Consider the following 27,522-nt stretch of genomic DNA (forward strand, 5'->3'; position numbering starts at 1 on the left):
CAGCAATGACCCTGCTGATTGCTTCCTGCTATGCCATAGTAACACGGGCCTGCTTGCTTCTCTCCAGAGATGCAACCACGTCCGGTGAAACATTGGAATCGGCGATATCTTTCCTTAAGGATGCAACCTCAGACCTGGTGCGCACCTCAGCCAGAAGTGTCTCCTCCATAGTGGCAGCCAGAAGAGAACTATGGCTCCGAAATTGGTCAGCCAACGTGACCTCCAAAGCGAACCTCACGAGAATGCCTTTTAAAGGATCCCTCTTGTTCAGAAGCAAATTGGAGAAGTTAGCCAACAAATGGGGCGAATCTCCAGTACCTCAGTTACCGGAGGACAGGAACAAAAGAAGCCAGCACCCCTCTCCCCAAAGAACCAAGGGCAGAGGGGCCCAGCGCTTTAGACCGTATAAAAAGACATACCAAGCACCCCACAGGCAGGGCCCAGTCCTTTCGGAACAGACACAACAAGAGGGGAGCAGGCTCAAGTACAGACTCCAGCCGCATCCCACAATGAGAATCAACAGACCCATCCACAGGAAGAAGCCATGGGGGCAGACTTACCCTCTTCTACCAAAGATGGGTCGAGATAATGTCGGACAAGTGGGTCCTTACCATCATTCAAGACGGATACTATCTGGACTTCCACAGCATCCCTCCAGACAAATTTGTGAAATCACCGTGCCACTCCCTCTCCAAGAGAATGGCAGTGAGTGGAAACCACACTGACAAAACTACTCAGCCTAAAGACGATAATCGCAGTGCCCACGCACCAACAAAATACTGGTCACTGTTCTATCTATTTTATCATTCCCAAGAAGGAAGGAACATTTCGGCCTGTCCTGGACCCCAAGACCGTCAATCGATACCTGAAGGTACCACACCTCCGCATGGAAACCCTACACTCAGTCATAAGGGCAGTACAGCTGGGAGAATTCCTGACTTCTCTGGATCTATCCGAAGCCTATCTCCACATCCTGGTCCATCATGACCATCAGCGCTTCCTATGCTTTGCGATACTGGACCATCATTACCAGTTCCGGGCGCTGCCCTTTGGACTAGCTACCGCCCCTTGGACCTTCACCAAAATCATGGTGGTAGTGGCGGCAACACTGAGGAAAGAAGGAATCCTCGTACATCCTTACATGGATGATTGGCTGATCAGGGCAAAATCTTCAGAGGAGAGTCACCAGATGACCACCAGACTCAAGAATCTGCTGCAGAATCTCAGGTGGGTCGTCAACAAAGCCAAGAGCTGCCTGCAGCCCTCCCAATCGCTAGAGTACCTGGGAGTCCGGTTCAACACCAAGCAGGTCATCCTTCCCTCTCCAAGGAGAAGGAAACTGATGGGTCAGCTGCGAAAACTGCTGAACTATGCTCGCCCCAAGGTATGGGACTACCTCCAAGTCCTCAGTCTCATGACATCAACCCTGGATGTCATTCCACGGGCAAGGGCCCACATGCGCCCACTACAACGTTCCCTACTGTCATGATGGAACCCGACAACCCAGAACTACTCCATTCACCTCCAGCTACGAGCAGAGGTTTGGACCCAGCTCCAATGGTGGCTACAGGAAGACCATCTGAGGAAGGGAGTAAAACTATCCCCACCGAACTGGATCTTGCTCACCACGGATGTGAGCCTGCGAGGGTGGGAGCCCACTGTGAGGAACTGACGGCCTAGGGACAATGGGACGCGGAAGAGGCAGGATGGAACATAAACCGGCTGGAAGCTCAAGCAGTCAGACTGGCCTGTCTACAAGTCAATCACAGACTCTGGGGCGAGTCTGTCAGAGTCATGTCGGACAATGCCACAACAGTTGCCTACATCAACCGCCAGGGAGGAACCAGAAGCCGACAGGTGTCCCTGGAGATAGACCCACTCATGGTGTGGGTGGAAACAAACCTGCAAGGGATCTCAGCATCCCACATCATGGGAAAAGACAACGTCTCTGCGGACTACCTCAGCAGAGAGAGCCTAGACCCAGGGGAATGGATGCTGTCGAGCACAGCCTTCCAGTTGATAGTAAACCGCTGGGGAACTCCAGCCATGGATCTACTGGCAACCTGGTCCAACGCCCAAGTTCCCAAGTTCTTCAGCCGCAGATGAGAACCGCAATCCCGGGGAAATGACGCCCTCGTCCAGACCTGGCCACAGGAAGACCTGCTGTACACCTTTCCCCCATGGCAACTACTGGGCAGGATCATCCGCATGATAGAACAACACAGGGGAACTCTCTGTTCCTACCTCCACACAGGGACCTTATCTGGCAAGAACCGACCCTCCACGAAGACCTGACTCGATTCTCTCTTACGATCTGGCCCTTGAGAGGACTCGCCTGAAGAAAAGAGGATACGCTAAGGCAGTGATTGACACCTTGCTTCGCGTATGCAAGTTCTCCACGTCTCTAGCTTACATACGAATATGGAGAGTATTCGAGGCCTGGTGTGAAGACCGTGACATCCTTCCACGGATAGTCAAAATTCCAATGGTCCTGGAATTTCTGCAGGACAGTTTGAAGAAGGGGTTGTCTTTCAATTTCCTCAAGGTTCAGGTGGCCGCGCTGGCCTGCTTCAGAGCCAAAGTGGACGGCACCAGTAAGAACATAAGAAAATGCCATACTGGGTCAGACCAAGGGTCCATCAAGCCCAGCATCCTGTTTCCAACAGTGGCCAATCCAGGCCATAAGAACTTGGCAAGTACCCAAAAACTAAGTCTATTCCATGTTACCATTGCTAATGGCAGTGGCTATTCTCTAAGTGAACTTAATAGCAGGTAATGGACTTCTCCTCCAAGAACTTATCCAATCCTTTTTTAAACACAGCTATACTAACTGCACTAACCACATCCTCTGGCAACAAATTCCAGAGTTTAATTGTGCGTTGAGTAAAAAAGAACTTTTCTCCGATTAGTTTTAAATGTGCCCCATGCTAACTTCATGGAGTGCCCCCTAGTCTTTCTACTATCCGAAAGAGTAAATAACCGATTCACATCTACCCGTTCTAGACCTCTCATGATTTTAAACACCTCTATCATATCCCCCCTCAGCCGTCTCTTCTCCAAGCTGAAAAGTCCTATCCTCTTTAGTCTTTCCTCATAGGGGAGCTGTTCCATTCCCCTTATCATTTTGGTTCCCTTCTCTGTACCTTCTCCATCGCAATTATATCTTTTTTGAGATGCGGCGACCAGAATTGTACACAGTATTCAAGGTGCGGTCTCACCATGGAGCGATACAGAGGCATTATGACATTTTCCGTTTTATTCACCATTCCCTTTCTAATAATTCCTAACATTCTGTTTGCTTTTTTGACTGCCGCAGCACACTGCACCGACGATTTCAATGTGTTACCCACTATGACACCTAGATCTCTTTCTTGGGTTGTAGCACCTAATGTGGAACCCAACATTGTGTAACTACAGCATGGGTTATTTTTCCCTATATGCATCACCTTGCACTTATCCACATTAAATTTCATCTGCCATTTGGATGCCCAATTTTCCAGTCTCACAAGGTCTAATATGGAACCCAACATCGTGTAATTATAGCATCTTGAGTCATCAGTCTATCAACTCATCCAGATGTTTCCCGCTCAGTGCATCCTGCAGGGACGGAGGGAGGGAGCTCCCGGCATCGGCGCGGCCCCTCGCTCCCCGGGGGCAGATTTTCTAATTCTTTCCCGGGGACGGAGGGAGGGAGCTCCCGGCATCGGCGCGGCCCCTCGCTCCCCGCGGGCGGATTTTCTAATTCTTTCCCGGGGACGGAGGGAGGGAGCTCCCGGCATCGGCGCGGCCCCTCGCTCCCCGGGGGCAGATTTTCTAATTCTTTCCCGGGGACGGAGGGAGGGAGCTCCCGGCATCGGCGCGGCCCCTCGCTCCCCGGGGGCAGGATTTTCTAATTCTTTCCCGGGGACGGAGGGAGGGAGCTCCCGGCATCGGCGCGGCCCCTCGCTCCCCGCGGGCGGATTTTCTAATTCTTTCCCGGGGACGGAGGGAGGGAGCTCCCGGCATCGGCGCGGCCCCTCGCTCCCCGCGGGCAGATTTTCTAATTCTTTCCCGGGGACGGAGGGAGGGAGCTCCCGGCATCGGCGCGGCCCCTCGCTCCCCGCGGGCAGATTTTCTAATTCTTTCCCGGGGACGGAGGGAGGGAGCTCCCGGCATCGGCGCTGCCCCTCACATCCCCGCGGGCAGATTTTCTAATTCTTTCCCGGGGACGGAGGGAGGGAGCTCCCGGCATCGGCGCTGCCCCTCACATCCCCGCGGGCAGATTTTCTAATTCTTTCCCGGGCTTCTCCTTTTTATTTCAATCCTTCTCTGCGTTTCTATGGCAACAGATGTCGGATTGTCCTGCCAATAAAGTTATCGGAATCTGAATCTGCGCTCTCACCGGGCAGGGGGCGGGCGCTCAGCACACAGACCCCGCCCTCTCCCTGGTACTGATTGGTCAAAATTCTCCTTCGCGTGGGGACAGGAGAAAATCCCGCCCCTCTGGCACTGATTGGCCACAATCATTTTAGTGGGGGGAGGGGGCTAGCAGGAGGAGTATCAGCTCCCACTGCTTCCTGCTCTTGAGCGCCTTGTGCCAGCCAAGCCCAAACCTCCCAGTCCTCGGGACTACACTTCCCACAATCCCCAGGATCCCTCACCACAGAGCTTTGTTCACCAGATGCAGCTCTCATTTCGCTTTCCTTCTTTGGGGATGTCACTTCCTGCTGAGAGGAGGCGGGGCTTACTGGGCTGTGAGTGATGACACCCGGCAACACTGGAAAGAAGTAGAGAAGGGCAGGAGAATGGCTGCAGGGCTTTCTGCTCAGCAGGTAGGAGGGGGGCAGGGGATGCAGCCTGGACTGATCCCACCCCCCACCCCAGGGACCGTGCAGGGAGGGAGCCGGGGCTGGAAATTCTGCTCTGGAGAAGGGGCAGGAGAATGGCTGCAGGGCTTTCTGCTCAGCAGGTAGGAGACTGGCAGGAGGGGGCAGGGGATGCAGCCTGGGACTGATCCCATCCCCCACCCCAGGGACCGTGCATGGAGGGAGCCGGGGCTGGAAATTCTGCTCTGGAGAAGGGGCAGGAGAATGGCTGCAGGGCTTTCTGCTCAGCAGGTAGGAGGGGGGCAGGGGATGCAGCCTGGACTGATCCCATCCCCCACCCCAGGGACGGTGCAGGGAGGGAGCCGGGGCTGGAAATCCTGCTCTGGAGAAGGGGCAGGAGAATGGCTGCAGGGCTTTCTGCTCAGCAGGTAGGAGACTGGCAGGAGGGGGGAGGGGGTTGCAGCCTGGGACTGATCCCATCCCCCCACCCCAGGGACCGTGCAGGGAGGGAGCCGGGGCTGGAAATCCTGCTCTGGAGAAGGGGCAGGAGAATGGCTGCAGGGCTTTCTGCTCAGCAGGTAGGAGACTGGCAGGAGGGGGCAGGGGATGCAGCCCGGACTGTTCCCATCCCCCCACCCGCTCAATCCATTCCCTGCCGCCCCTCAGGCTCTTCTTCCTGCTTCTCCTGCCTTGCACAGCAGCAGCTCCCCTGCTCTCAGTTTCTGCTTCCTGACATGTCTGACAATGGATGGTAACAGTATCTATACATGGGATACTGTGCCTAGGACACAAAACTCTTCCTGCCCTGTTAGAAGCTCATTGTACCCAGTGAGTTCGCCCTGTGTAACAGAACCAGATGTTCCTGATGTGTGGGAAACACTTTGATACAGCTCAGGCTTTATTATTCACTGATTTATCCAGGCGGTGATATTTAATATTCTGAGTCGTGCTGACATTTGATATTCTGTGTCTCTGCTGTTAGAGAATCTTTTCACTTGCAGACCCTGAGGTCCACAGAGGAATCAGACTTTAGGAGCCCACACAGGGGGGAACCAGTCTGGCATTTTCTGATGGAGAGGGGTCCTATATTCCCTTTTCCAGTTAGGTTCTGGAAAAAGGTGTCATATGTGAGGTTGCAGGAGGCACAAAATGATTCAGATTAGTTAAAGAAATGCTGAACATGAGGAACTGCAGGAGGAGCTTGCCAGAGCTAGGGCCTGGGCATCTCAGTGGCAGATGCAATTTAATGTGGATACGTGCAGTGTAATGCAGATAGGGAAGAATAATCCCAGCTAAGGCTTTGGATCTCTATCAAGTGTCACCACCCAGGAAAAAGATCTTTGAATCGTTGTGGCCATAAGATTGCCAACTGTCCACATTTTCTCTGGACAGTATGAATATTTGAGGAAATGTATGGAAAATGTCCAGCTTTTAGTTCTCCAATCCAGCTGCAGTCCACCCAGCCTGAAAACCACCTCATGCCCAGCGCCAGTGCCTTCCCCTAAGGAAACACCGTCCCTACCAGCAAGGTTGGTGCGGTGCCTCTCCTGCAGCACAGTTTAAAAGTCAGCGTTTTGAACTGCAAGGGTCTTTGTAACCCACTCAGTTCAAACAGCTGATGTTTGACTTGTGGACCACAGAAGCAACGGAAGAGGTGTTGGCCTTATCAGTAATGACTGCGTTCACATAGTGTAAGGCATGGGAGCTGGGCGGGAGGAGCTGCAGCCCAGATAGAGACGAAGAAGAGTGGGCCGGCAGGGAGCCCAACCCTCTGGCTGTAAAGGGTGCACCCTGGGAGCAGCAGAGACAGTAGGAAGCCCAGGCCCTGCTGGCCAAATGTATGAGCAGAGAAATGGGATGTGGCCTTCAGCGTTGACCTTTCCACCAGCAGCAGGGTGTGCTGAGCCAGAGGAGCCCTGGAGTTTGACAGCCTCCTGGTGGGGGGAGAGAGTCTGAGCGTGTGAGAGTCTGAGTGTATGTGTGTATGTGAGGAAGAGCCTCTAGGTGTGTGTGGGAGTGAGAGCCAGTGCGTGAGAAAGTTTGTGTAGTTGTGTGAGTGAAGGGTGGAAGAGGGGGAAGACAGCCTGTGTGTTTGTATGTGAAGGAGAGAGAGCCAGTGAGTGCAAGAGCTTGGGTGTCTGTGTATGTGTGCATGTGTGAGAGACAGTCAGTGATTGTGTCTGTGTGGGGGGAAAGAGAGCTTGGGTTTTTGGGAATGGGGGAGAGAGCCAGTGAGTGTGCAGCCTGTGTATGTGAAGGAGAGAGAGCCAGTGAGTGCAAGAGCTTGGGTGTCTGTGTATGTGTTTTTCTGTTAAATTAGCACTTTACTTATTCCACTTATGTTCATTGTAAAGCCTTTGGCTGAATTACTGTTTGCTGTAAACTGAGGTGATGTGCATTACGTGCCGCGGTATATAAAAAACTATAAAAAAAAATAAATAAATGTGTGCATGTGTGAGAGACAGCCAGTGATTGTGTCTGTGTGGGGGAAAGAGAGCTTGGGTTTTTGGGAATGGGGGAGAGAGCCAGTGAGTGTGCAGCCTGTGTATGTGAAGGAGAGAGGGTCAGGGAACGTGAAGAGACGTGTGTGTGTGTGTGTGTGTGTGTGTGTGTGTGTGTGTGTGTGTGTGTGTGTGTGTGTGTGTGTGTGAGAGAGAGAAAGTGTGTATGAAGGCGAATAAGTCTGGGTGTATGTATATGTAAGGGAGAACCAGTGAATATATGAGAGCCAGTGGGGGGGGGGGGAAGAAGAGCTTGTGTGTATGGGAATGGGGGAGAGAGCCTGTGTGTATATGAAGATGAGAGAGAGTCAGTGAATATTAAGAGAGATGTGTGCGAGGAAAAAAAAAGTGTGTATGAATGAGAGAAAATCTTGGTGTATGTATATGTGAGGGAGAGCCAGTGAGTGTCTATGGGTGGGGGGTGTTGGTGGATAGAGAGCTTGTGTTTGTGAAAGCCTCTGTGTATGTGTGTGTGTGTGTGTGTGTGTGAGAGAGAGAGGAGGAGAGAGTCAATAAGTGCATTTGAGAGAGCCTGTATGTATGTATGTGTGTGTGAGGGAGTAGGGAGAGAGCCAGTGAGTGTGTGTATGTGGGGAGGAAGGAGAGAGAGAGCTTGTATGTGTGTGTGTGTGTGTGTGAGAGAGAGTCAGTCAGTGAGTGTGAAGGAGCCTGTGGGGGTGGGGGGAGACCCTATGTGTGTCTAGGAAAGAGAAAGCCAGTGAGTGTGAGAAGCTCTGTGTGTGTATGTGAGGGGGAGAGAGTCAGTGAATGTGAAATAGTCTGTGTGGGTGGGTGGGTGTGAGGGAAAGAGAGCCTATATTTGTGGATGAGATTAGAAAGCCTGTGAGTGTGAGAACCTTTTTAGGTATGTATGTAAGGGAAAGAGAGCTAGTGAGTGTGAGAGCCTGTGTTTATGAGAGACAGAAAGCCAGTAAGTATGAGAAACTTTGTAGCTATGTGTGTGAGGGAGAGAGAGCCAGTGTGTGTATGTGGGGGGAGGGGAGAGAGAGTGTGTGTGTGTGTATATATGAGAGATAGAAAGACTGTGAGTACCTTTGTAGGTATGTATGTGAGGAAAAGAGAGTTAGTGTTATTATTTGTAAGGGTTTTGGGTGGATCCCTGGACCGGTGGCAGATGGCCACGCCCATGGGGGGGGTGGGGGAAGTCCTGTGAGGGCCACAGGTCAGGCTCAGCGTAGGAGATACACACACACTAGTTCTTTTATTATACAGGATTGGTGAACCACCAGAGGTGGCAGTAGTGAGCTAGAAGGTAGCCCAGTTGGGCTTGTAGTCCCTGAGGCTCTGGAACAGCGATCCCACAATGGCTGTGCTGTAATAGAGAGAACTGATAACGTGAGTAGTAGCAGGATATGCAGAGTTCAGGAATAGAGCCTCGTTGGTAATGTACTCACGCAGCGGTCTCTCAGTATGGAGCACAGGAGCTGGAGTAAAGGCAGGCCCTCGAGGAGCGAGTACCTGGTTCCAGGGAATAGCTCTGAAAGATAGAGATGGTAACTCACTGATGTTATAGGCAGCGGTGTCTTCCTGGCAGAAGTGAAGTCCAGGTAATGAGTCCAGGAACATGGGCCCTCGAGGAGCGAGTACCGGTTCCAGACTGCGACCTGAAAGATAAGAAAGAGAGAGAGGCCCCCGAGAAGCAGGTACCTCAAATAGAGTAGGTCCGAAGGAGGCAGAATTGCAAGGTACGGAGAGCGAATCCCATCCGTTAGGAAACCTCCGCCAACTTGACTAGCTAGCAATCGTGTAGGCCTTTTGTATCCTGGATGCATGATGTCATCACAGGGAGACGCCCCTGAGGTACGTGCCACTGAATGTACTTGATGCAGGGCCGCGCGGCATGCGCGCCCTAAGGCAGCTGAACAGCATGGTGGGAGGCAGTGCCCAAGCTGGTCCGGGGACGCCGTTGAGGACAGCAGGCAGACGCCGCGGTAGCCAAACGTCCGTCAACCGCAGGAGGAGTCGCCAGAGAGGTAAGGAGGGCGGAGTGGAGACGTCGGGCAGCGACAGTCATAACAGCTAGTGAGTATGAGAGCCTGTGTGTGTATGAGAGACAGAAAGCCAATGACTGTGAGAAACTTTGTAGCTATGTTTGTGAGGGAGAGAGAGCCAGTGTGTGTATGTAGGGGGGAGGGGAGAGAGCGTGTGTGTGTATGATAGATAGAAAGACTGTGAGTGTGAGAACCTTTGTAGATATGTATGTGAGGGAAAGAGAGCTAGTGAGTGGGAGCGCCTGTGTGTGCATGAGAGCAGAAAGCCAGTGAGTGTGAGAAACTTTGTAGCTATGTGTGTGAGGGAGAGAAAGCCAGTGTGTGTATGTGGGGGGGAGGGGAGAGCGTGTGTGTGTATGAGAGATAGAAAGACTGTGAGTGTGAGAACCTTTGTAGGTATGTATGTCAGGGAAAGAGAGCTAGTGAGTGTGAGAGCCAGAAAGCTAGTGAGTGTGAGAAACTTGTAGCTATGTGTGTGAGGGAGAGAGAGCTTGTGTGTGTAAGGGAGTAAGGAGAAAGTCAGTGATTGTGAGAGCCCAAGTGTTTTTGTTGCTGGGATTGTTGCTGAAGCGGGGTTAGAGTACTTACCATCCTTCGTGGTGGATCGCAGAAGGACGAGTCGGTGAATATCGATGGCTCCGTGGATTTCAGGAGGCATCGAGGACAGCCTGAGGGATGTAAATGTCTGACTCAACTCTGTAATCTGGTATGGTAGCACAGGTACAGAGGAGACAGGCTAGGCGTGTCTGGCGCTTCCACATTATTTTGTGGTGGCTCAGAACCCTGCACCGGTGTCGGTGGGGAACGCATCAGCGCCTCGGGTGCAGAGGAGCACATAACTCATGAACCCGGACCCGCTTTGCAACTGTCTCAATGTACTCTGACGCCAGTGCAGAATCCCTCGGAGCTTGGCCTGGTCATTCTCCAGCACTGAGAACTGCCACCGCTGTGCGGAACAGTGGAGGTGGCAGTAGCGATGTTGCTCAGCCCGGTCATTCTCCAGCACCGAGTAGGATAGCACTGATGTTCTGGATTGCGTCGGTGGCGGATGGTCACTGTGTCAGTGACGATGATTACCACGGTGCTCAGCATGGTCATTTCCCAGCGCCGAGGTGGATAGCCCTCGCTGTGTTTATGGCGAGTGGTGACGGTCTGTCAGCATGCCTGCACTGCTCCTGGCACTATGTAATGACCTAGGATGATATGGGGCTTTGGTTAAGAACCCGAAGTATGGAGCATTGTGTTTAGTCGAGGGCATTGCGTTTAGGTGCTATGGCAGTATTGACGGTATCGATGGCGGCATTGAAGGCGGCCTCGAGGGTATCGTGAAAAAATCGATGGAAGCATCGATGGCCCGGGCAGAGCACAGATCCCATTGACGGAGGCACCGACAGCAACGCGTAGGTATCGATGGAATCGATGTGGCATCAACAAAATCGACGAGGGCATTGACAGCATTGGTGGAATCGATGAAAGCATCAATAGAATCGTCGACGGCATGGATGGAATCGACACGGCCATTGATGGCATCGACCTGGGCATCGATGGAACCGGGCACCAAAGTGGGCATCAATGGAATTGATGTGGGCATCGATGGAATTCATGGAGAGATCAGTGTCATGGATGTAAACATTGATGGCTCTGACAGATTTGATGCGGGGATCGATGGAGGCAGGACGGCATGGATGGAGGTACCGACAGTATCGATGGGGGCATCGACTGCACAAAGGTACTGAGGGAATCGATGGAGGCATGGATTTGACAGCGACCCTGGCAGCAACGGTAACTGTGGATGTCCCTATCCCACTAGTGCTAATAACCAGGTGGAGGATCGCAGGAGGACACTTGCAGGCTTTGTGGGGCTAACTAAGGATGAAAAAATAGGCAGAGGGAAGGCCGCAATTCAGTTGGTAGGCCGGGGAAACCGTTAGTGAGGTGACAGGAACTGACCGAAAAAACAGGGCATAGTACTCACCGAGCGTTGATTAAATGTACGCGAAGGGAGACCCGTGCAGGGAAAAAGTGTTTGTGAAGTAAAATTCAAGTGTTTCCGTGAGGAAAAGTTGTGAGAACTGAGGGGAGATACCTGTGGTCATAGGGATAATTGCAGGCTGAGCATACTCAGTGTGCCAGTGTCAGTCAAAGCTTTATAGAAACTTTGACAGAAACGTTTTCCGTGACAGGGCTCCGTCCACTGACGTCACCAATAAGTGAGGACTACCATCCTGCTTGTCCTGTGAGAAAATGTCATAATGCCTCTGTATCGCTCCATGGTGAGACCGCACCTTAAGTACTGTATGCAGTTCTGGTCGCCGCATCTCAAAAAAGATATAGTTGTGATGGAGAAGGTACAGAGAAGGGCGACCAAAATGATAAAGGGGATGGAACAGCTCCCCTATAAGGAAAGACTAAAGAGGTTAGGACTGTTCAGCTTGGAGAAGAGAAGGCTGAGGGGGGATATGATAGAGGTGTTTAAAATCATGAAGAGGTCTAGAACGGGTAGATGTGAATCGGTTATTTACTCTTTCGGATAATAGAAAGACTAGGGGGCACTCCGTGAAGTTAGCATGGGGCACATTTAAAACTAATCGGAGAAAGTTCTTTTTCACTCAACGCACAATTAAACTCTGGAATTTGTTGCCAGAGGATGTGGTTAGTGCAGATGGTGTAGCTGGGTTTAAAAAAGAATTGGATAAGTTCTTGGAGGAAAAGCCATTACCTGCTGTTAATCAAGATGACTTAGAAAATAGCCACTGCTATCACTGGCATCAGTAACATGGAATAGACTTAGTTGTTGGGTACTTGCCAGGTTCTTATGACCTGGATTGGCCACTGTTGGAAACAGGATGCTGGGCTTGATGGATCCTTGGGCTGACCCAGTATGGCATTTTCTTATAACATCATGTGTTCTGTCCCCAGCAGTGGGTACATGTTTGTATCTGTACCTATTGTAGTTTAACTGTGTTTAGTGCAGTCCTCCCTTCTGAGGATTCTTAATACTGAAACACTTTTTGTAACCCATGATAAAGGTCTGTGAGCCTTCGCCTTTAAGAGGAGCCTTTGCCCTTAAGAAGAGCTCCCTCCCCCCTCCACTTTCTCTCACTATTGGAAGAGCTTGAATCTCCCTCAATCTAACTTGAGTCTTCCTAGGTGCCTTATAGGCTCAAGGGACTGCCCTTCATGCTCCCCCTGTGTCACATGGTTCTCAGGCTCGCTGCCATTGGACCCTGTCCCCTGCTTCCTGCCTGTGGAGGCGTTTTCCTCTAGCAGCTCTCTAGGAGAGTTCAGTTCACCCCATGCGTGCTTCTGAGCCAGCAGTACTCTGTGAAACGATCGGGTTTTTTACCTTCTCTCTTACTGCCTTCGTCTGAAGACTAAATCAGCCTCAAGCTTCCTACCTCTACCATAAACTAACTCCTGCAATTCAAGAGACCTCCTTCTCCCTCCTGCTTCCCTGTCTCCAGTTACCAAAGATCTTTGCCTTGAGGCTTATGTTTGAGATGCAACAATTGTAAGTAAAATTTACCTGTACAATAAATAATTTCAAACTTAAAGAATCTTTCTCTTGAGGACTGATTGGAGAGAAAGTTTAGCTGCCTGAATAGGAAAAAGCACGGATGTTTACCTGATTCAGAACATCATGAGTGGAGTGGAACAGGTAATTAGGAACAGTTATTTACCCCTTCTAATAGTTCAAGCACTAGGGGTCACACTATATGAAAATAGCTGGTAAAAGATTTAACAAAATTTAAGGAAATCTTTTTTGGTCAATGCACAAATGAACTGTGGAATTTGTTGCCTAAAAATGTGATTAAGGCCAGAGGTATAGGTGGATTTAGAAAAGGCTGGACCAGTTTCTGGAGGGCAGATGGAATTGAGGATCGGCTTCTAGGGGTGAGCAACAGGGAAGGGATCTCCCCATTAGGATCTTCTGGTGTTGTTAGTTTTGTAGGGGAATTAGCTCTGGGTGGTAAGAACGCCGGAATATGCAATCAGACTTGCAAATGAAACCAAATAATTCCTGGAGACCAGAAAGTCACTTAAATAAACTAATATTTTATTATAACAAGTACAAATATACAAATTACAGCCCTAATCAGATGATAACACATGATTAGGCAGGAATATAGATATTTTACATTCAGTAGGCATCGTTAGAGATGGGATAGGTAACCAGAAATAAAGTTTGCTCCTTATTATTCTTGCAAGCAGTGCGTCAGGCCTTGCTGGCCGTTGGCCAGACGGCTTCTCGTGGATCAGATGGACGGGAGGCCAGGGGGTCAGTCTGCACCCATGCTTGCTTCGTGATGATGGTGGCTCCTCCATAGTCTCACAGTCTTTTCTCCCTGGTTACAAGTGATGTATAGCCAGGTAGATGTACGCTGGGCTATTTCTCTGAACGTATCCATTGGCCTTGTTGGTTGGAGATGCTCTGCAATTGTTGATAAATATGAGAATAAATCCAGCTGAGATCTGATGCACGCTGAGCCCCTCCATGTGTCTCTGAGTGTTTCTGGTTTGTGTTTCAGGTGCGGGTGACGTTTGAGGACATCGCTGTCTCTTTCTCCCAGGAGGAGTGGGAGTATTTAGATGAAGGGCAGAAGGAGCTCTACAGGGAGGTGATGAAGGAGAATTATGAGACCCTGCTCTCCCTGGGTAAGGATTGCGTTATCTGAATCTTTATCAGACACAGGGCCTGATTTACTGAGGGTCATTTGTGATTTTTATTTCCTGGCTTTCCTCCACTCCAGAAATTTCAGAACATAATCAGGAGCTGCCCAGCGCTCCCTCTGCTTTAGGATGGGAGCAGATGGGACCCTAAGACCTCCCTGTGTGTATTCCCGGCTCCCTCCCCTTTATATCAGAGACAGCGCCTCCTCCTGTTCTCTAAGCAGGGCTACAAACATGGGCTTGTATGGAAACTTCCTGCACTATGAATCAGTTTCTCTTCTCCCCCTTAAACCTTCCTGTTTTTTATTGAATTTCCTCTGGGGAACAGCAGCAAAGGCCTGAATGAAATAAAAGTGCAGAACATCTCATGCTCTTCCCCAGTCTCATTCCCTAATTATTCAATCAGAGAAGCCGATGAGCTTGGAAGGGCCTGACCTAGACTCGATGAGCCCAAGCTTCCCCAGACCCTGTACTCAGCTGCCATTTCTCAGTCTTTACGTGCAACTACAAGGTAAACAGTCTAATCAATAATAGTTTATGTCGAGGATACTTGATACATTTGTATTATTCATTTTTATACATAAAATTAAAGTGCTAAATATTCATACTGACACTAATGCAAATATCCTAGTGGGTAGAGCCGTGGGCTATGAACCAGGAGACCAGGGTTTGAGTCCTGCTATTGCTCCTTGTGACCTTGGGCAACTCACTTTACCCTCCATTGCCTTAGATTGTAAGCCCTATGGGGATAGGGAAATATCTACAGTACCTGAATGTAAACTGATGTGATATCTCAGATTGAATGTTTGTATATAAAAATTTTAAAAAATCCAGATCTTTGCCTCAGTTTCTGTAGTGTAGTGGTTATCACGTTCGCCTCACACGTGAAAGGTCCCTGGTTCAAAACCAGGCAGAAACAATTCCTAGTTTTAGCTCTCTGCTTCAACGGCAGGGGAGAAAGACCGATACTTCACGCATATCCAGCATAGCTCTCTGCTTCAACGGCAGGGGAGAAGAAAAACTGATACTTCACGCATATCCAGCATAGCTCTCTGCTTCAACGGCAGGGGAGAAAGATCGATACTCCACGCATATCGAGCATAGCTCTCTGCTTTAACGGCAGGGGAGGAAGACCGATACTTCACGCATATCCAGCATAGCTCTCTGCTTCAACGGCAGGGGAGGAAGACCGCTACTTCACGCATATCCAGCATAGCTCTCTGCTTCAACGGCAGGGGAGGAAGACCGATACTTCACGCATATCCAGCATAGCTCTCTGCTTCAACGGCAGGGGAGGAAGACCGCTACTTCACGCATATCCAGCATAGCTCTCTGCTTCAACGGCAGGGGAGAAGAAAAACTGATACTTCATGCATATCCAGCATAGCTCCCTGCTTCAACGGCAGGGGAGGAAGACCGCTACTTCACGCATATCCAGCATAGCTCTCTGCTTCAACGGCAGGGGAGGAAGACCGCTACTTCACGCATTTCCAGCATAGCTCTCTGCTTCAACGGCAGGGGAAATGAAAAGTGGATCTATATACAGACAACAACCAACAAGGACTGAATTACATAGTCTGGGTAAACAAATAAACATGGGAGTAGCTTAATTATTGCGGCAGTTACTACACCTAACTAATTAAGCTAGATATTTCGCTTAGATGCAGTTCCAACACTGCTCTCTACATTAATGGTGGGAGTGGAAGGGAAATAGAACCAAAAGGTTACTAAGAGCCAAGAGAAACAGATAAGTATGAGAAAAAAAAAGTGCGAAGCTTGCTGGGCAGTTTGGTCTTCTTCTGCCGTCATTTCTATGTTTCTATGTAACCACTTTACCAAACATTAAAGACAGTCAAGTCACATATCTCAATACCTTCCAAACCCTATAACCAATTAAAAAAAAAACAAATTTAAAAATCATTGATTCCCTCTTATTAAGAAACCACCCTCTTCCGATCTGATACATTTATTTCTGTTAATCAGAAAAAAATAAATCCCATTCAGACTGCTTCATTATTCTTATAACCTGATCCTACAATTCCAATAACCATTGCTATAATCCAAAAAAGGCTGACAACCACCCCAGAGCTGAGTTCCAAAAGTACTCGACATGAATAATCGGTTACCCGGCAAGCATTAACAGAATTGTAGAGCCATCAATCAAAAGGCCTTGTTGATTCTATCTTTACATCTAGGAGTCTTGAGTCAACATTTCCACTTGTTACATTTCAAAAGTCCTCAGTAGCGGCACTGTTAGAAAACATTTTATCCAGAATGTTTGTTTATCATGCCATCTGCATATTGGTTTTTGCTACTCTGATGGCAACATACTCGTTATTTCCGACGCTGTAACAATGATTCCACTAATATCTCCATCACATGTCGGAACAACTGACCTGTGTGGAAAGAAAACCCGCACCAGAGGAGGATGGACCACATTGGGCTCTGTGAAGGAGACTTGGCTATCAGTGCTCGCTGCTGCTGAGGTCTGGTGATAACGCCAGCATCCTTTACTATTTTGTGAAGCTCACATGCTTTGGATTTATAACAAGATGAGAGGGGACGGAGGAGTGAAGCTGTCTAGGGGTAAATGGAGGAGGAGATTGGGACCGCAGAGAGTGAAGGGACAGAATGAAACCTCGAGGGGTTGCCTGGGGGAGTGGAGCTCCCAGGTGAGGTATGGGGAGAGGTTTCTGGGGACAGAGGCTGGAAAGGAAAACAAGGTGGAAAGTTAGGAGAGAATAGATAAAACCAGAAAGGAAGAGGGGGAGGGACAGACAGGGGGGAGAGCAGAATGGAAGAGAATGGAGAGGGAGACATAAGGAAGCCCTAGTGTTGGAGGTGGACTTGGACATCGTTGCTGTTACAGAGACAGGTTCACTGATTCTCATGAATGGGATACAACCATCCCTGGGCAATAACTTGTTAAGGAAGGGTAGAGAAGACCGAACAGTGAAAGGAGGAGGTATTTAAGTCAAAACCCATAGCCGAGCAACTGGAATTTAAGAGACGTGGGGTAGGGGAAGAAGCATTATAGGCTGTCCTGAAAAAAAAGCTGGTTTTTCCATTTACACTGATGAGGTCTACAGGCCTCCAATTCAAAGAGAAAACTGCACAAAGATCTGACCAGACATCCAAAAGGAGGGAGCTGTGTGTGGAGAGAGATGAAGAAATAGCAGAAATATTTTCTCAAATAGTTGAGTTTGGTGTTCACCAAGGAAGACCCTGGAAAAAGGACCATTGTTGGTTGACAAGACCATTGATCGGAGAGGGAGAAATGCAATCCTGTTTGTGTATGGGAAGAGCTAGGAAAACTGAAAGTGAACAGGGCCCTGGGGCAGGGTTAGGTACATCCCAGGATACTGAGGGAGCTTTGAGATGTGCTGCGTGTCTGCTGAAAGACCTGCTCAATAGATCCCTGAAAAATGGGAGTGGTGCTGTGACATTGGAAAAAAGCGGTGGTGTTCCTGCTTCATTAGAGCAGCAGCAGAGAGGAGGCTGGAAACTACAGGCCGGTTAGCCTCACCGCGGTGGTGGAAAATTAATGGAGCCTCTGCTGAAGAAAAAGATAATGAACCTTTTACAATCTGGTGGATGCTGGATCCAAGGCAGCAGGAATTCACCGGGGAAGGTCCTGACAGAGAAACCTGATTGATTTTTCTTGATTGGGTGACTAGAGGAGTGGATCAAGGAAAAGAGCTTGATGTGATTTGCTTGGATTTCAGCAAAGCTTTCAATAAGGTCTTTCACAGGAATCCTATGAATCAAAAGACAAGCTTGTGAGTGGGCGCCAAGGTGGTGGAGTGGATTACTAACTGGTTGATGGACAGGAGACAGCGTGCAATGTAAATGGAGCCTACTCTGAAGAGAGAACAGTGTTAAGTGGACAAGCTTGCTGTAATACTATATATGATTTTAAGAATTGCTGTCTATGGGCTTTGCGTAGATCTCTTCCCCTTTGAGGGAAACTTTACGATTGAGTAGATCCAGGGAAAAGCGCCTCGAAGGTTTAGCCCTCAGCAGCCTGCAGGGGGTTAACGGAAGGAGGCTAAACAAACTGCTGCTTGAGTTTGGAGATGTAGCAGTCCTGCAAGATGTGGATGAGAAATGGTGAGGGCGTGTGGAGGTGCAGCAGTGGCAGAAGGTATAGGGAGGAGGCTGCAGAACAAGGGGTCCTGGGATGAGGGTGAAAGGGGACAGAATAACCGGAGGTGGTGTGACCTCTGACCCCTGGTTACTGGACACTTTCCTTACTCATTAATACACAATTAATGTTTTCTTTTTATATCCAGCAGAGGATGAAGTCAGACAGGAAGGGAAGAAGAAGGAGAATCGAGAAGAACATCCTAAAGAACTGGAACAGATCCCAAGACGATCGGGAAATGGCTGTGAGAATGTTTCCCAGGGGACTGAGAAGAGAAAAGTTAGGAAAAGTATTCAGGAATCAGAGAAGAAGCTGAGAGACCCTGCAGAAGACTCCCAGGATGAAGTCACCGAGTGTGAGAGAAGTGACAGGGAGCTCACAGACATCCCTGAGCACCCGAGAGCAGAGAGACCCTTCCAGAGTAATAACAGTGATCACATTACTTCTGACCCCCACCAGAGACACCTGAGAGCAGAGAAACCCTTCCAAAATAATAACAGTGATCAAATGACTTCTGGGCTCCAACAGAGAGAGGGGAAAGGGAAGAATCCCTTAGTGTTTCAAACCTGTGGGAAAAAGTCAGGAAGAAAATCACTTTTAATATTGAATCAGCAACTCCACACTAGGGAGAGATTATTTAAATGCACTGAGTGTAGTAAAACATTCACATGGAAGACAGCCCTCCAAAGCCACCTGAAAATCCACACAGGGGAGAGACCATTTTCATGTACTGAGTGTAGTAAAAGCTTTATTCAGAAGGCAGCCCTCATAAATCACCAGAATATTCACACTGGGAAGATATTTAAATGCACCAAGTGCAGTAAAACCTTCAAGTGGAAGGCAAACCTCAGAACCCATCAGAAAAGGCACAATGACAAGAGACAATTTAAATGTGCTGAATGTGGTAAAACCTTCAAGTGGAAGACATCCCTTCACAAGCACCAAAAAATCCACACAGGGGAAAATGTGAAAGTTTTACTACACTCAGTGCATTTTTCATGCAGTGAGTGTAGTAAAAGCTTTAATCAGAAGGCATACCTCATAAACCACCAGAAAATCCACACTGGGGAGAGAGCATTTAAATGCACTGAGTGTAGTAAAAGCTTTATCCAGAAGAATAACCTCATAAACCATCAGAGAATCCATACAGGTGAGAGACCGTTTTCATGTACTGAATGTAGTAAAAGCTTCAACACAAGAACAGGCCTCACCGATCACCAAAACATTCATACAGGGAAGAGAGTATTTAAATGCAATGAGTGTAGTAAAACCTTCAAGTGGAAGGCAGCCCTCCATAAGCACCAGAAAATCCACACAGGGGAGAGAGCTTTTTCATGCAGTGAGTGTAGTAAAAGCTTTACTCAGAAGACACACCTCATAAGCCACCAGAAAATCCACACTGGGGAAAGAGCATTTAGTTGCACTGAGTGTAGTAAAACCTTCACGTGGAAGGCAAGCCTTATAACCCATCAGAAAATCCACACAGGGGAGAGACCTTTTAAATGTCCTGACTGTAGTAAAACCTTCACGTGGAAGGCAAGCCTCAAAACCCATCAGAAAATCCACACAGGGGAGAGACCTTTTTCATGTACTGAGTGTAGTAAAAGTTTTACTCAATGGAGCAGCCTCATGTCTCACCAAAAAATCCACACTGGGGAGAGATCATTTAAATGTCCTGACTGTAGTAAAACCTTCACGTGGAAGGCAAGCCTCAGAACCCATCAGAAAATCCACACAGGGGAGAGACCTTTTTCATGCAGTGAGTGTAGTAAAAGCTTTACTCAGAAGGCACACCTCATAAACCACCAGAAAATCCACACAGAGGAGACACCGTATGCATGTATGTTGTGTATTAAAACATTTAATAAGAAGTCAAGCCTTACAAATCACCAGAAAATCCACACGAAGGGTCTAGGGGTGAGAGCATAACCAGCTGTAGTAAGTGTCTCTCACCATGTCTTGCTAGTACCTTTGTGTGGTTGTGATCATCTGAGACATTCCTTTTTCTGCCAATAGGAAGATTTATGCACAAAAAAAACCAGATATTATGGTGAAGAAGAGGAGCACTCTAGTGGCATTGCTGATAGAGATGTCAGTACCCAGTGACTATTCTGTGGATTGGATTGTATGGAGAAAGTGAAGATGCTTAACTGGGAGGGGGGGGGGGGGCACCAGAATGGTGTGAATGTATCCTGACTACAAGTCCCTGACACCAGAACTCCTGCTGCTGCCCAAGCCTCCTCCCCCTGGTAGCATAAATCTGTGCAAGAGACCCCCATGCCCCGAGTTATAATGTGGGATCAGCCTGGGCTGGGGGCAGGTTTGTAACTCCCCCTGCATTAGCAGAGCATTGGGAGTTTGATTTTACCTCCTGCACTGGCACTGAGTTTCAGGCTTAATTCAGGGCTCAGTGCATCCTGAGGGTCTCTGAAACCTGCAGGGACAGAGGTAGGGAGCTCCCAGCATCAGTGCATCCCCTCACTCCCTGCAGGCAGATTTTCTAATTCATTTTCATTTATTCCCTTTTTTATTCTAATCATTCTGTTTATTATTTTTATTTATTTAACGTGTTTTGTATACTGTCATTTGGTTTCGCCATCAGAACGGTTTACAATAGTCAAGAGATAATATATTGGCTACAAACATCATAGCTACAAACTGTCATATTGAATGAAAGTTTGGGTATGAAGGATGGTTAATTCCATTTTATTAATCTTATGTAGCAGAAATACATATTGTCAGTCTTATATAGCAGCAGAGTTACTAGATAAGTTAATGTTGATATCTTCGGTGTTCACATGGTGGGGGTTATTTAATTGATGGAGGGACGGAGTATTTTCCTTGGTGTTGCATTGTGTGGTTGGTTGCTGTTCTGGTTGATTGAGTGAGTTTGAGTAGGCTCTGGTGAATAACCAGGTCTTAAGATCTTTTTTGAAAATGTTGATATCTGGTTGATTTCTTCTTCCGATTGGTATTCAGTTCCATAGAGTGGGGCTGGCGATGGAGATGGCTCTCTCACGTGTTGATTTCAGTTTTGTGGTTTTGGCGTGGGGAATTTTGAGGAGGCCTTTGTTTGTTGATCGTAGGTTCCGTTTACGAGCATGGATTATGATGAATTTGCTTAGCCAGTTGTTTTACTGTTCTTGGATTATTTTATGCAGGATTGTAAGTACTTTGTATTCTATACGGTATTTTATTGGGAGCCAGTGTAATGAGATGAGGGTTGGTGTGATGTGCTCATGTATTTTTGATCCAGTTAGAATTCTGGCGGCTGTGTTCTGTAGGATCTGTAGTGGGCGGATGGTAGCAAGTGGTAGGCCAAGGAGTAGAGCGTTGCAGTAGTCCAGGTTGGAGAAATGAGTAGTTGCAGGACCACTGGAGATATGTCACGTGTAGCCTGGTTAAAGGGACTACATGTATTGCTGCAGCTATGTGCCCCAACATCAGTATTTGATGTGCTGACTTATAAGAACGTTGTTGAATGTTGTTTGCCAGTCACAAATGTCAGAAATTAATTGCTCAGTTTCCTGGCAGGAATTCTTTGTATTGAAAGGAGTTTATTTGGGCGCCTTTGAATTGGATAGACTGGGTTGGGAGCAAATTTGACTTTTCGTAATTTATTATGAAGTCTAGAGTCTCCAGGCAACGTATGGTGGACACTCCATGAGACTGAAGACACGTTTCTGTTGAGGCTGTTATTAGCCAGTTGTTCAGATAAAGAAAAATCATTATTCCTGAATGATGTAGATAACCTGCCGCCACAGTTAGACATCTGGTGAAGACTCTCGAGGCAGAGGTAATGCCAACAAGAAGGGTGGATAGGGATATGTGCATATGCATCCTTGAGATCTAAGGAACACATCCAATCTTGTGGTTGGATAAATAGCAAAATGATTCCCAGAGAAGTCATTTTGTATTTCTCCCGGTGTAGGAGTTTGTTGAGAGATCTGATTTCCAGAATGAGTCATAGACCCTCCTGACCTTTTGCTATGAGGAAGTATTTTGAATAATAACCTTGAGAGGATTCCGAGTGGGCTAGTTCCCGGATGATGTTCTGTTGAAGAAGGGTTTGTACTTCTTTCTGTAACAGTGGGATTTGAGAATAATTTGGTGGACATGATGCCAGATGAGGTGTCTGTGGCTGGCGTTTGAAACCGAGACGATATTCATTTTGAACTATGGCTACGACCCTCTTGTCGGTTGTTATTTTGGGCCAGTGGTTTTTGAAGGGATGGATTCTTCCCCCTACTAGTGAGGAATGCTGTGGGGGTAATTCTTTTAAAAACCCTGATTAGATTTTGAAGCTGTTTGTGGCAACTGCTTTAGTTGTGACCTATCCCTCCGCCTCTCAAGGGGTTGACTTGATGACTACTGGTTGCATGGAGATTGGTATGGGGTTTGACAGTACCCATGGTATGGTCTGTATGATCTTTTTGGGGAAAAAAAGGTCTCTTATACTGTGGAAGTGTGGTGCTCCAGATGAACGGACATCACTTGAGGAGAGGGATTGAACAGTGACATTTTGTTCCTTTTAATTGAATGACTGTTTCTTTTAATTTCTCACCAAAAAGATTGTCTCCTAAGCAGGGAAGGTCAGACAATTTATTATGGACATCCTCTCTGATGCTTTTAGCTTGAAGCCACGCCACACGCCTTGCGGCAATTGATGATGCTGAAGTGCGAGCTGCCGGGTTAAAGCCCTCATACACTATCCTTAGAAGGTATCTGAGACCCTCTTCCATGTCGTGTAACGATTGTGGCGAGGAAGGTTGACCAACTTCTGATCTTATGTAGGGTTTCAGTGTTTGTAATGTTTCATACAAATACTGTACAATATAAAGTAAACTTGGAGCTTTGAAAAATATTTTTCCCCAAAGTTATCCAAGAGCTTGTATTCCTTTCCCAGAGGCGAGTTAGAAGGGAGGCATTTTTTTTTAGCCTTTTCATGGCAGATTCTACAGTTACCAAGTTATGGGGTAGCTGTACTATTCTGTTACCTGGTGTTCTTTGCAATCTGAACTTGACAACCAGTTTACGGGCTACATTGACTCTGGAGGAGGGAGATTCCCATTCATCAAATATTTCTGAAGAAATGGGTGTGATGAGAGAGTGGTGGACTCTGATGGGAGCTCTAGGATTTTAAGGAACCCCATGACCTCAGAATGAGGGTTTGGTTCCTTTTTTATGTCAAATGTCAACAAACCGTGAGTAGTGAGGAGTGTTCTGCAGGTTCCTCCTGAGGGTCTGAAGCAAGACCACTAGAACTGGAAGGCGACGCCTTTGCAGGATGGATGGGGTATGCTGGTGGAAAGATCGGAGGTTGAACTTGGGGAAATAAAGATGTAAAGATATTTCGAACAATATCTGTATGCTGATCCACTACTTGTTGGGACTTATGAGGGGGATTTTCCCATTGTTGCAATATATTTCCTTGTTACATTGTTGTTGTTAGGTGGGATAGGTAAGATGAAACTTTCTTAACATTCAGACAAAAGTTCAATGTCCAGAGATAATATTTGACCCAAATTGTTACAGTCAGACACTGTAGGAGGGATAGTGGACCCTTGGGCCGACCTACCAGGGCAGGCAGGGTAGGCCGGGAGGCGGAGCCACAAGCCAATGGGGTTCACCTGGGAACCAGGGACCCCCCGGGAGGAGCCCGTAGGGTCCCGGAACCTTGGGTCTTGAGAGTGAGACAGAAAGTCCAGTATCAGGTGTAGACGTAGGCTGGGACCGGAGAGTGGAGAAAGTCCCGGGTCCCCGGAAGGCAGGGAACCAGTAGCACAGGTCCGAGGGCCAGCTGGAGGCAGGACAGCGGGCGGTAGCGGGGTCTGTGGCAACCGGAGTCTGAAGCAGGCTGAAGCGGAGTCTGAGGTAAAATGGAGTCGGAGGCTGGCAGCTGGCTGAAGCGGAGTCAGAGGCAGGCAGCAGGCTGAAGCGGAGTCGAAGGCAAACCGGAGTCAGAGGCAGGCGGCAGGCTGTAGCAGAAGTCAAGGCAAACCGGAGTCAGAGGCAGGCAGCAGGCTGAAGCGGAAGTCAAGGCAAACCGGAATCAGAGGCAGGCAGCAGGCTGAAGCGGAGTCGAAGGCAAACCGGAGTCAGAGGCAGGCGGCAGGCTGAAGTGGAGTCAAGGCAAACCGGGGTCAGAAGCAGACAGCAAGCAGATCACCAAGGACGCAACTAAGAACAACTATGGAGTTGTGAACCTCGTTGCAAGGCGATGAGAGAGAGTTTGAGCGCCGCTTATATTGAGACTTGGGCGTGATGTCAGCAGCGCGAGCGGAGCCAGGCTTCCGGGAGTTGAGCGCTCAAGAGGGATGTCCTCGCGCACGACAAACGAGGAGCAGACCCGTAATGGCGGACTCCACGTGGAGTGAGAGATGCCCCCAGGCTCCGGAGCGGGTGGAACGCGGAGATCCCTGAAGCGGAGGTAGGCGGGTTTGAGCCCCCGCGGGAGGGAAGCGGTGGAGACCACAACACAAATAATGAGGTATTAGACAATGAAGCAGAACCAGAGAATGTATCATTATTAGCTCTATGGGGGTTAACAACAAAAATTGACAAGAAATTATCTAGTTCTATCACTAAGATTCATACTTTCTCATTGGAAACGAGGGGAAAGTTTATGGACCTAGATGATAGGACCAATAAAATAGAAAAGATACTTGGGAACCTGAACCCCTCTGTGAGTAATTTGCAAGCCACAAGTGCATCCTCTATAAAGGACAGTCTTATACTGCATAACAGAATTGAAATGCTTGAAAATGAGTTGCGATCATGTAATTTACGTCTGTTAAATTTTCCTATATCCAGATTAATTTCTGTTTTTGAATTATATAAAAATATGTTGTAGAGATTTTGACCTTTGATTCTATGCAAATCCCTATACTCTCTAAGATGTATTATATACCAAAAGGAAGTACATTCAAAGCTCCAGAAGGTGGAATTGATAAAATGGAAAGTCCAGGGGTCTCTACCTTTTTAGAGGACTACATAAATACTAGGGCAACTTTGCTAATTTCTTTTTCCTTAAGACAAGAAAAAGACCTGTTCTTCTCAAAGTATTTTCAACATAAAGATCAGACCTTTTGTGGACAGAAGATACAGGTCTTTCCTGATGTCTCTCGTGCTACTCAAGCACGACGGAAGCAGTTCTTGTCTTTTAAACAATCACTTATAGAGATTGGGGCTAGTTTTTATTTTAAAATTCCCCTGTAAGTGCCAGATAATGTATCAGAACAATAAGTTTGTATTTACTGATCCAATACACCTAGGGCGATTTTTAAGGGATAAGACATCGATAAATGTGTAATAGTGTATAGCATAGGTTGTAATATAGAAATGTTTTCAGCTTACCAGATTCGCAGCTCACTCTCCCTTGATGTGGGCTAGATAACCTTCAATATGAGTTATGAAATTGTATGGATATTATTATGTTCTTTGGAATTCCTGATTATATCATTTTGTTATAAATGTTATACTCAATAAAAAATAAATTAAAAAAAAAAATCAGTTAATCACCAGTGGGTTATCCACCACCAGCAGCAGATGGAGACGGAGCAAAGCTGACATCACGGTATAAATAACCCTGCAGTAACATCAGCCCTCCAGTATTTTCCATCTCCTGCAGATGGTGGATGTGCATCTCCCTACTGGGGATTGCTTAAAAAAATTTTGTAGAAAGAGAAAAGAAGAAGGAAATTAATTTGCCCCGCTCTCCTGTGGTGATACCTTATGGTCACTCCCTCAGTCCAGAAGTCCATTAGCTGCTATTAATCAGGTTGACTTAGGAAATAGCCACTGCTGTTACTGGTACTAGTAGCATGGGATCTACTTAATATTTGGGTACTTGCCAAGTACTTGTAGCCTTGATTGGTCAGTGTTGGAAACAGGATGCTGGGCTTGATGGACCCTTGGTTTGACTCAGTATGGCAATTTCTTATGTTCTTACGTTCTTATTAGTTTTCTGAGATGATATCTGTGGATCCCTGCCTCAGAAGAGTGCCTTGGTCCGGTAGCTGGTTTTCCGGCGTGGGCTTAGCTGTAGAGAGACAAACAGCTGAGAGGCTAGTGGATGCAGGAAGCTGAGCACGGCATTGAAAGCCTTTGCCCTCTTCCCCTGCAGCTGGAGACCGACTCAGCTGGGGCAGGCTGAGCTCAGATAAAGAGTAAATATTAAAAAAAAACCAAGAAGGGGGAGTTAATTTTAGGGATGCCATTCCCTTCTGGTCTCTGAGATCGGCGTGCCGATTGGACATCTGTTCCCATCTTCGGAGGAGCTTGGGGAGTCTTGGCCTGTTGAGCAACCTTTTGGCTAGGTCCTGCTCTCGGGCTTTGTTTAGATGCTGCATGGTAGGCCATATAAGAAAAGAAAATGGAGAACTATGCGGTAGATATGTAGGGAAGAATACTGAACCACATAAAAATGTGAATGCCAATTTTTATAATGCAAGTGTTAATTCTCATATATGAGCAAAAGGCACAGATGCGAATGCGTTTTGTAAATTGTACACTTAGAATAATGCAATTTTTTTGTTGCAAAGTGTGACAAAATGCCTGCTCCACAAATTTAATCACAGGGTTTGACACTTGATGAATATATATGCCACCATTTGGAACAATTTGCTATTATAACCCCATCATGGATTTTAAGACACTTATCGTTTAAGGTAGCAAAAGAGCATTTGATGCATCGGCTCTGCGTCACCTGACACAGCGCGTGTTTCGAGATCTTCGTCAGGGGCTGCTCGTTTTACTGAAAAGTAAAACAGATAATGTATAAATATTTAAAAATGAGTGCTAGAAATACATTATCCTTTAGCAATACATATCTGTCTTAGTTGGAGGTTTTTCTTGCTACTATTATGAGGCTACGGCGTTTCAGCAAGGATTCGCCACTTCGAAACTTACGTTTTTAAAGAATACACAAGGGTCCATCAAGCCCAGCATCGTGTTTCCAACAGTGGCCAATCCGAGTCACAAGTACCTGGCAGGATCCCAAACATCAATGCTTATTAATTAATAGCAGTTTATGGATATTTCCTCTAGGAACGTATCCAGACCTTCTTTTTAGACAACCAGATAGTGCCCAAGTATTTATTCAAGCAACTCCTCTAGGGCAGTTTATCTGCCACACCTGAGTTCTAACCCATTTCCTCTCCTTCTTCTTCACCTCCCTCTGCAAATCTTTCAGTTCTGAAGTGAACCATGGTGCACTATACTTTACTACTTCTGTTCTTTATTGAAGCCAAAACATTCAACATCTCTTGCAGCTGCAAATTCCAGTTATCCACCAAGTCTCCTTCCTCCCACTGAACAACACCAGCTCAGACTAAAACGAGATCCCACCTCTCCTATCAACTCTTCCATCCCCCTCTGTGACTCTATGG

The 27,522-nt window shown here is 47.6% G+C and overlaps 1 protein-coding gene and 1 non-coding gene across 2 annotated transcripts; both read left to right on the forward strand.

The window, feature by feature from the left end:
- Nucleotides 1–12,890: 12,890 nt before the first annotated feature.
- LOC115083506 (gastrula zinc finger protein XlCGF26.1-like) lies at nt 12,891–24,158 on the forward strand. The gene is made up of 2 exons (XM_029587370.1): nt 12,891–13,974; nt 18,282–24,158. Exons 1-2 carry the CDS (start codon nt 13,941–13,943, stop codon nt 20,060–20,062), a joined length of 1,815 nt encoding a protein of 604 aa, XP_029443230.1. The 5' UTR covers nt 12,891–13,940; the 3' UTR covers nt 20,063–24,158.
- On the forward strand, nt 14,836–14,908 carry TRNAV-CAC. Its single transcript has one exon. It is a non-coding gene; the product is annotated as a tRNA-Val (tRNA).
- Nucleotides 24,159–27,522: the final 3,364 nt, after the last annotated feature.

Source organism: Rhinatrema bivittatum, chromosome 2, assembly GCF_901001135.1.
Source record: "Rhinatrema bivittatum chromosome 2, aRhiBiv1.1, whole genome shotgun sequence".
Classification (NCBI taxonomy): domain Eukaryota; kingdom Metazoa; phylum Chordata; class Amphibia; order Gymnophiona; family Rhinatrematidae; genus Rhinatrema; species Rhinatrema bivittatum.